The sequence below is a fragment of the Carya illinoinensis genome, chromosome 11 (genome assembly GCF_018687715.1).
Source record: "Carya illinoinensis cultivar Pawnee chromosome 11, C.illinoinensisPawnee_v1, whole genome shotgun sequence".
Classification (NCBI taxonomy): Eukaryota; Viridiplantae; Streptophyta; class Magnoliopsida; order Fagales; family Juglandaceae; genus Carya; species Carya illinoinensis.
In genome coordinates this window covers 22,260,289-22,270,438 of record NC_056762.1, presented here as the reverse complement: position 1 = coordinate 22,270,438, position 10,150 = coordinate 22,260,289, and the positions used below count along the sequence as shown (strand labels likewise).

The 10,150-nt window shown below is 33.5% G+C and overlaps 1 protein-coding gene across 1 annotated transcript; it reads right to left on the bottom strand.

Annotated features, from left to right (window-relative positions):
- Positions 1-7,279: 7,279 nt before the first annotated feature.
- On the bottom strand, positions 7,280-9,906 carry LOC122280643 (probable serine/threonine-protein kinase PBL15). Its single transcript, XM_043091621.1, has 5 exons — positions 9,315-9,906; positions 8,714-8,849; positions 8,451-8,587; positions 8,189-8,312; positions 7,280-7,993 (listed from the first exon to the last, which is right to left on the bottom strand). Exons 1-5 carry the CDS (start codon positions 9,822-9,824, stop codon positions 7,542-7,544), a joined length of 1,359 nt encoding a protein of 452 aa, XP_042947555.1. The 5' UTR covers positions 9,825-9,906; the 3' UTR covers positions 7,280-7,541.
- Positions 9,907-10,150: the final 244 nt, after the last annotated feature.

The following is a 10,150-nucleotide window of genomic DNA, read 5'->3' as shown; positions in this document are numbered from 1 at the left end:
GGATCGATTTTATGGATTTTGGTTACGGACCATTTTCTGGAAAAATGGCGAGTTATGATTGAGGCTATGTGATCCATTTTCTGGGAAAATGGTGGTTTATTAATTTGGGCCATTATCTGGGATAATGGCAAGGACTGGTTTTAAAGGTTATGTTTTTGGGCCAAATGGGATTTTGGCGTGCATGGAAAAAATGTGGTTTTTGTGGGACATGTGTATTTGCATTCTTTCATGCATATTGTTGAGTTTAATATGTTTTTATCTTGTAACGTTTGGATCTTACTTACCTGCGGCACCATTTTTGGTACCGTAGATTTTGATGCAAAAGTCGAGGAGAAGGAGGAGGAGGAGGCTGAGCCTGAGGAGGCGGCTCCGCCGGAGTATTAATTTGGAGTTTTTGCTTTTGTAATTTGGTTTGAAACAATATTTGTGGCTTGTAATATTGTATTTTGTATGTTTTGAACGGGTTTGTATTAAACAAAGAAAAATTCTGGTACTTAGTTATGAGACTTTTGCTATCCCCTGCGTGTTTTCTTTTGCACACTTGTCGCATGTACACACACTTGACACTTGACGATAGGGTGATGACCCGTGATGTCATCATCCAGACGTCTCGATTTCCCCACGTCCGTACGTGAAATTTGGAGGCGTCACACTCTTGTAATATTAAAATTCAATGGATCCATTGTGTCGATTGGATTATGCTAGTTGGATTATTTGTTGTTAAATTTGAAATTAGTGTGTGTATTGTGTGTTGGATTGTTTTAATTTAGAGTGGGGTGGCCCGGCGACCCACTGGGCCTTAACTGGTTAACTGGTGTGTTTAGGAGGGTGTGGGGTTGTGGAAAAAGTTCTTCATTTTAACCAGGCGGATGGGAGTGGCTGAGGCCGCCATCAGTCTACAGAAGGCAGACCGCATCTCTGATTTTAGTAGTTTTGGATGTCAAGTGCTGTAAAAATAATTTTGTAGTTTGAAGGTCCAAAGTGTATGTTTTCTTTATGAGAAATGTTACGAAGATAAAAGAATAATATAGAATTAAACTTACAAATTGACCTTATAAATTTATGTGATTTGTTAGATTTATTTTATATAAAAATAACTATATAAGTAAAAATTGGTTAGGATTAGATGAATACATGATAATGTTTATCTTATTATTATATTTGAAATTATTGGATGAATATAAAATAATTATTGATTTATCTTTACACACTATTAAAGCTTAGCCACTGAGAATTCTCATATGAGAATTTTGAATTTTAAGATTAAATATTAAAATATTATATTTTAATATTATTATTATTTTGAAATTTGAAAAAGTAGGAAAAAATTTAAATTGTTTATTATATTTTGTATGAAAATTTGAGAAAGTTGTAATAATGATATGAAAATTTTATGTTTGAGATGAGAATTTTGTGTGGCCAAACAGTACCCGTCTATCTAGAAGTCTTAGATTTTGCTTAGATAAGTCATTGAGGTAAAAATCGAGTCTAAGAGGATCTGTATTTATCCAAAATGAAAGTTGAATAGAGATCAGTCAATGCAAAAGAGAGTTATCACGAAATGTTATCAATTCGTCAGGAGACATCCTTGCGACAGATTCTATCAGCCAGTAGAATATTATTTCAACTGGAACTCTTTCCATATTATTTATTTAAGAGATCTTATTGGTTAGGATCTGCAGAGATTCAGATTTTCATATTTTTTAGAGCATTTTCTAATTCATATTTTGGTGAGAAAATTCCTTAGTGAATTTTCATATTTGTGATCTCTATTTGAGTGTGATCGTGTTTCAAATGTAAATAATCATTGATTGGATTTCAGCCACTGGAGTTCCAGGAGAGAAGTAATTAGTTTGAAGATCACTAAAGGTTCTGGCTGCTACTGCAGTAGAAGACAAATGAATCATTTGTCTGGACAAGTAAGAGAGTCAAGTTACAAAGGTTTTGTAACTGAGAATTACTTTTAATTGATTTTTAAACAATAAAATTGATTTTCCTGAATTTGCCTGCCCCGTAGGATTTTACCTTTAAAAAGTTCTTTAAAGGGTTTCCCTTTGTAACCAATTGTTGTATCTTGCAAGTTTGATTATTTTTTTAAGTATTTGATTCGTTTAATAATCATAATATTGAGATCTAACCAATTGTTTCAAGGAAATTGGTAGACAATTTCATGGTTTTACATGGGTACTTGGAGAATTTCAATTGACATTAGAGTGTGGTTCACTATTCGAGTGTGATCCGTACCCTTACAGATCATGTCGATGTCATTATATGTTCTACCATACTTCGATGAGGAAAATTATGCTTATTGAAAAGTTTGTACGAGGGTTTTCCTCAAGTCTTTGGATGAACGTGCATGGTATTCTGTTGAACGAGAATGAACTAAACCCGTGGCATCTATAGATGCTTGGATGAAAGATGAAATCAATAATTACAATTGGAATAGTAAAGAACTTAATGCTATATTCATGGTGGTATCTCCCGAAAAATTTAAAAGAATCTCCATGTGTGAGATTGCTAAAGAAATTTGGGATATTTTAGAGGTTACACATGAAGGCACAAGAATGCAAAAAATATAAAATTGCATATGCTAACTTCAAAATTTGAAGAAATTAAAATGTTGAAATTTGAGAATTTTAATAATTTTTATGCTAAACTGAATGATGTTGTGAATTTCAAATTTAATCTCGGTGAGAAGGTAGAGAATTCAATGGACGTGAGGAAACTTTTGAGATCTCTACCTAAAAGATTTCAGACTAAGGTTACAGCTATTGAGGAAAGTAAGGATTTGGATACAATAAAGGTTGAAGAGCTGGTTAGTTCCTTACAAACGTATGAATTCTCACTTCCTCAAACAAGAAAAAGTAAGTCAATTGCTTTAAAATTAGTAATAGAGGGTCAAGATGATTTTTCTGATGAAGAAAATTTTAACAATGAGAATATAGGTCTCATCTCAAGAAAGTTTAGAAAATTCATGTTTAATAAAAAAGTCTAGTGGAAAGAAAAAAAGAGGTAAAAACTTTTCTGCAAAAAAATATTATTCTGAAAAATATTATAAAGAAAAATATGATAATAATGATAAAGTAAAGTGTCATGAATGTTCTAGTTATAGTCACATAAGAATTAAATGTCAAAATTTCAAGAAAAGTAAAGGAAAAGTATTGAATATCACACTTAGTGATAATTCAGAATCTGGAACCAGTTTATCATCTGATGATGACAATTCTTTTGTAACTTTTTCTATTGTTGTTAATGATTTTTTTTGATATTGGGCTAACAAAATCTAAAAGTGATAATTATGATAGTGATTCGGAGGTTACAGTTGATCATGAGTTAAGTTTACAAGAATCCTATGATAAACTATGTGAGGAAGTAATCAAATTGAAAAAATTAGATAAGAAGCTGTATAAAAATCTCATAGTTGTGGAAAATGAGAAGAGTAACATGTTCGAGGAATTAAAGATATATGAAATTGAAGTATCAAGATTATATGCTCAATGAGGAGTACTTGAGAAGGAGTTGAAAAAAGTTCGAGAATGCAAAGAAAAAAAATGCAACTCACAAACTTGATGAGATGTTGAGTTTTAAAAAATTTAGTTATGATCACATAGGTTTGGGGTACATGACTTCCCAAGGTATGAAACTTAAAGGCTCATCATCCACTGCCACTTCATCAAAAGATATCATTTTTGTTAAAATGAGTCAAGATGAAAAAACTCCAAAGACGACCGTATCTAAAACTCATATTTCAATAGCCTCACATAATAGATCAATAGTAAAGAAGTCCAACCAAGGTAGGTTTACTCCTACTTACCATTTTTGTGGTATTCTTGGCTATATAAAACCACGTTGTTTTAACTTAAGAAAAATACAGAAAAAAGAAGGAAAAATAAAATATACAAGGAATGAAAAGAATTTAGAAAATAAGGTTGAAGAATTAAGTCATCAAATAACCTTCATAAGTCTCAAACTTGGTAAACTAGCATATCTTTATTTTCAAAAAAAAAAAAAGATCATACAAAGTGGTGTTGATGAAAATAATGGGTCAAAATTTAAAACAAAGTGGGTGGTCAAAGAAGATGTCATGTCACATTAATTGATAGGACCTTTTTCATGTTCTTGCATTTATTGCATATATATCATTAGTCTACGAAATGCATGTTATTATTATTTTTTTCATTTTTTTTTGCATATTTTTCTGTTTTTCAGTTTTTTTCAATTTAAAAAAAAAAACAACATATATATATTCTATTTTTTTCTAGTTTGGTACACAATTTTTCTTTAAGAAAAGTGCATGCTTGATATGTCAAAATCTGAACACTTGTGTTCTCACTGAATAAATTTTTAAACCTATGCATCTCTCTATTTTGTACAATTCACTTTGTGCATACTAACCTAATGGATTATCTTAGCAAAGTTCATTTTCAATGCACAGTGAAGAACTTGTATGTATGCGTAGTATAATTGGAACTTATATTGATTATTGAGATGTTCATTATAGAGGGAGTTCATGCCATGAATTGATTAATACTAGTTTAACCTAGTACATTAATAAAGAGTTCTCTTCTTGCCAAACACAAAGAGTTGATCCATATAGAAAAATTCGGTGTTAAATTATTATGGAAAAAGATTAACACCCTACACGGATCTATCTCCTTAAGTCCTTATAGAAAGAATTGTTGTTCTAATCATTGTGGAAAAAGATGAGCAATAAATTAAAATGGACATAAAATAAAAAAGGAGTTGTGCAAACTAATGTTTGGAGGAGATGCTCATGTATTTAGGCCCTAATATAAAGTTTGACTTTTGAAGTGAGTGACAATCTCTTGAGAGCATTTATAAAAAGAAAATACTCACGGATAATATTATAAAAATATATTGAAGGAAAAAAATAAAATAAAAACTTGCCATCTTATATAAGTTTGCACATTCACATACTCATATGAAATTTGACATTAATAATATTATGAGGAGTGAACATCCATAGTGATTGTTGCAAATAAGAGGGTGTACTCTATTGAATTTGTTTTATGAGTTACACTATATTTGAACTAAGATGCATCTAGGCATGTTACTTTCCCTATTGCTTATTTATATAAATAAATAAAAAATCAATTTTTTTCTAATATCTATTTATTTTGGTTATATAAAATAAATATGAAAATAGAAAATATAGTTTGGTTTGGGTCAGTGTTGGGTATTTGTAATTCTGAAGTAGAAGTCTGGGACTTGGTTTCTGGTTTATTGGCATAAGTCCTAGTGGGACTCTAAGGCACAAAGCACGTGAACGGTTTAAGTGACTTAAGTCACAAAGACGCATCCAGCCCTCAATATAATTGCCCCTTCACTTGCACAAGTACTCACCCAAACACACGACGCTCTCTATACGCGAGCCCTTGTCCTCCTCATTTCTTTCATATCTCTTTCAATTTTCTTGGGAGAAATACTTGGATTTGAGTTTCTTAACTAAAGGCTCTCCATCACGGTAAAATTTTGAATTTATTCCAATCACTCTCTCTTTCTAGTTCTAGATCTCAGCGCATATATATATGGAGATTGTGATTTTGATTGTTGTTTGGATGTTGGGGCTGGAATATCTTAAAATCTAAAATATATGCTCATATGGTTTGATTTTATACATGTATTGAAGATGATGTTTGGTGGGTTATGTGATTATACATTTCAGTTTTATCCCAGTGCATACCAAGTGTTTGATTTTTTGTGTCAACCAAGTTGTCTCAACATTTACTCATTGTTTGACATACATTCATGATCATACATACATCAGGTGCATTTAATCCATGAGAAGTTAAGACACATGAGAGATTTTCATCATGCATTTTCTAGTGTCTTCATCTTGACACACATAAGTGACATTTATTATCTTTTGTGTTTTCTCATATTAGTGACAAAAAGTGGGAGTATTAGAAGAGCAAATTAAGTCATGTTGAAAAATTTTGGTGTTGTGAAATTTAGGGGGAGTTTTAGTAAGTGTGCTGTTAAGGGGGAATTTAATGAATTTGTTGAAATGAATTTGTCGAGGCGGAGAAAGTTTATTTTTACTAGACATAAGTTTTATTCTTGATTATTTGCTTGGAATTTCTACTCGATTTCTTGGTTTGATATTTGTGCTTTTGACATGCTTTATATTATATTCATCAAGTTGTTTTTGTCACCAATCTGCCAAAGGGAGATATTGTAAAGGCAAAAATTGGTTAGGATTAAATGACTATATGAAAAGGCTTTTCTTATCATTATATTTGAAATTGTTGGATGAATGTAAAATAATTATTGATTTATCTTTAAACAATATTAAGTCTATCCAGAAGTCTTAGATGTTGTTTAGATAAGTCATTGAGGTAAAAATAGAGTACAGGAGGATCTGTATTTATCCAGATGAAAGCTGAATAGAGATCAGTTAATGCAGAAGAATGTTATTGCGAAATGTCAGCAATTCGCCAGAAGACGTACTCGCGACAGATTCCATCCGTCAGCAGAATACTTCAACTGGAAATCTTTCCAGATGATTTATTTAAGAGATCCTATTGGTTAGGATCTGTAAAGATTCAGATCTACATATTTTTTATAACACTTTCTAATGCATATTTTGGTGAGAAAATTTCTTAGTGAATTTTCATATTTGTGATCTTTATTTGAGTGTGATCGTGCTTCAAATGTGAAATATCATTGATTGGATTTCAGCCACTGAAGTTCCAGGAGAGAAGTCAATAGTTTGAAAATCACTAGAAATTCTGGCTGCTACTGCAATAGAAGACAAATTAGTCATTTGTCTGGACAAGTAAGAAAGTCAAGTTACAAAAGTGTTGTAATTGAAAATTACTTGTAATTGATTTTTAAACAATAAGATTGACTTTCCTGTGTTTGGCTGCTCCATAGGGTTTTACCTTTAAAGAGTTCTTTAAATGGTTTCTCTTCGTAACCAATCGTTGTATCTTGATTATTTTCTTTAAGTATTTGATTCGTTTAATAATCATAATATTGAGATTTAACCAATTTTTTCAAGGAAATTGGTAGACAATTTCATAGTTTTACAGAGGTAATTGGGAAATTTCAGTAACTTTACAATCTGATATATCACATTAAATCAAGTTATTTTATGAATTTAATTTCGTATAATTTCTTTAAGGTTAAAGTATTTCTCTTTAGGAAAACTCTGATTACAAGCACAATTGCGTAGTAATATGCGTACAACAGTGTCAATTTAAATTTTGAATATAAAAGAATCAATATTGATATGCAGATTAGCACGCGACTTTGCTTGTAGATAACAAAACTCATTTACTTCAATAATATAGAGAAAATTTATCTACTCAATGCGACTCCACTTTTATCTGGCGTTACTCTTATACGAACATTTTATTACATTCTCAAGGGGCTGTACACATACACTCCATATGCCCTTCACATGTTACATAGAAACCTAGACATGCCCTTAAAAGTGTGCGCACTTAATATGCATCCATAGTACTGCTATATACGAACTTGGAATTGCCACATTCGTTAGATCGAGATATCATTGATCATGTTTTCCGAGTGGGAGTGATAGGAGACGATTTCCTTTGATTTCCAACTCTTCTGGCGCTCTCCATCTTCGATTTTGTAGAGACTCCACTTCTGGTAGATTTTGGTGATGTTGGCCATTGCCCACAGGTGACTGCCATGTCCTTGTAATGCTGCAGCCTTTCAAGGCCTTCAACAACGGCAGGCATCCTTGGCCTATCTTTGGGGTTCAAACTTATGCACTGCAATGACAGAAGAGCCATTTCCTTTGCTCCCTTCACAGAATACTGACCTGCAAGTCTTGGGTCAATAATACAACGCAATCTTCGGCTACTGCTCAGGTAAGGTTTGGCCCAATCAACGAGGTTTTGTTCACTCTTTGCTCTTGATTTGTCCATTGATCTTCTTCCCGTTACAAGTTCCAGCAGCACCACCCCGAAGCTGTAAACATCGCTTTTTGTAGTCAAGTGACCTGAAATATATTAGCATAGTACATCAGAGGTCTCCTATTGTCACATCAATTGTCGTTAATTTACTACAGAACTGAAAAGACGTGGCTTAACCCGAGCAAAGTTCCTGCTTCAAAAAGCACAAAGAATATTACAGATTATATTGCTTACATTCATGCTGAAAGCAGCACTCTCTATTTTGAGCCTTAAACTACTACCTGTCGAGACATATTCTGGGGCAGCATAGCCGTAGGTACCCATCACTCGAGTTGTAACGTGTGTATTAGATCCCTCAGGCCCCATCTTTGCAAGCCCGAAATCTGACAATTTGGCTGTAAAATCCTGTTAATAACATAGAAATAAAGCAGAACAAACGAGAGAGAAAAAGCAGTCAGCATGCAGTTTGAGAGAAGTGGTGTCAATCTAATTGTCTGGTTTTTTTAAAGAAAAACAGAGAGATGTATGAATATGGAGTTGTACAGAGTCTAGCAAGACATTGGAAGTTTTGAAGTCGCGGTAAATGACAGGCTGCTCAGCGCCATGCAAGAACGCAAGTCCTTTGGCTGCTCCTATTGCAATCTTCACTCTTGTTCCCCATGGCAATGATATTGAAATCCCTACAATCATTCAAAGATTTATGATCGGTATTGTGAATACATAAATCATGTGAGAAGCATCATTAGGTTTACACTGACATTACTTTATCATGTATAATAACTTTGTGACGGAATATTAAAACTTACTTTTGAATAAGTGATTCTCTAAGCTGCCTCGTGGCATGAACTCGTATACAAGAAGCCGTTCTTCATCCTCGCAACAATATCCGATCAGTTTAACAAGATGTGGATGTCTAAGCTGCCCCAGAAATATTACCTCAGCCTACAACAGCGTACGTACAAAATAATATTGTCAACAAATAAATGAAAGAGTATCGGTTGTCAACAAAAATTTTAGAAAATGACCATGATTGGAGGGAAATAAGAAACGATCAGCGTGAATTTGGCTAATGTTAGACTGGAATAAAATTCACATAATGAGACTTTAGGACCCTATTGTTCGTTGGGATTAGACTTTAGGTACTTGGAACTTGTCGTCTTTTGGGTAGAGTGGAATGGAGGTTTGACTTTGTGTCAATACTCTTAACACTATGCTCTTTGAAAATAAAAATAAAAGTATTATGATCTTAGTAGGATGTGACACCAGCTATTATATATAGCTCTCAATTATTATTTATTTCTAATCATAATCTGACTTTTATCGTTCTGCTCAATCGTTATTATTTAGGAAAAAAAGAAAAATATATGACATTAGTTATTAATATTGTTTGGGTAATGGGAATCTTACAAGCCATTCGCGGTGTCCTTGCAAGCCTTCAATGTCGAGAAGCTTCACAGCAACAGCCTGAGCCTTCAAACCCTGCCTTAAATTCTCATCCGCATAGCCCTTATGGACAGTCCCAAAACCCCCTTCTCCTAACAAGAAGTTGCTCGAGAAATTCTGAGTAATGGCACGCAGCTCGCTCAGCTGAAAATCGTACAGCTCTGACCCAAAAGACTGTGCAAGATCTTCGTTGATGCGTGTCGATGAAGATCGACTGAGATCAGAGTACGACAACTTCCGAAACGAAGGCAACGGAGCGATGTTCTTAGAGAACTCTGACCTTGACGGCCTGCAACGACTGAAGTTTCTAAAAGTTGTCTGGTCTTCAGCAGAACAGCAATTTGTTGTGAAAGGTCTCCAGGGCTTTGATTGTCTTGTCATAGTGAGAGGAGGGGGAGAAAAAGGAGAGTGCTTTTGGAATAGGATAATGGGTTGTGCATGAAGCATGCCTTTCAAAGAGACCAAGTTTCTCATCTTAAAAGATAAAGGGAGAAAGGGTACCGAAGGGAGCTGGTGTTATTTCTTCAACTGCTCTAACCACTCTGCTAAATGGGATCATTTGTTTTTAATCTTTTTCTTTAACATTATCTTTGTTCCTTCATTTGTCACTTGCGTGATGTCTTCATTCACACATATGTAGCAAGTTTTGTTGGGTCATTGACCATAACAGCAACATTCCAAAGACGGCTCGCTGATGCGCGAGGAAAAAAAAAGGAGTAAAGATCTTAACTGAATCGATTTAAAGAGAAATGTATGGCCAGGGAGCTACCAATTTATTATATAATGTTATGAAGTGATAA

Coding starts and splice junctions, on each gene's coding strand:
- LOC122280643 (XM_043091621.1), bottom strand. CDS start 9,824: ATGAGAAACTTGGTCTCTTTGAAAGGCATGCTTCATGCACAACCCATT. Junction 8,850..9,314: donor AAGGACACCGCGAATGGCTT/GTAAGATTCCCA, acceptor ACGCTGTTGTAG/GCTGAGGTAATATTTCTGGG. Junction 8,588..8,713: donor AGAGAATCACTTATTCAAAA/GTAAGTTTTAAT, acceptor GAATGATTGTAG/GGATTTCAATATCATTGCCA.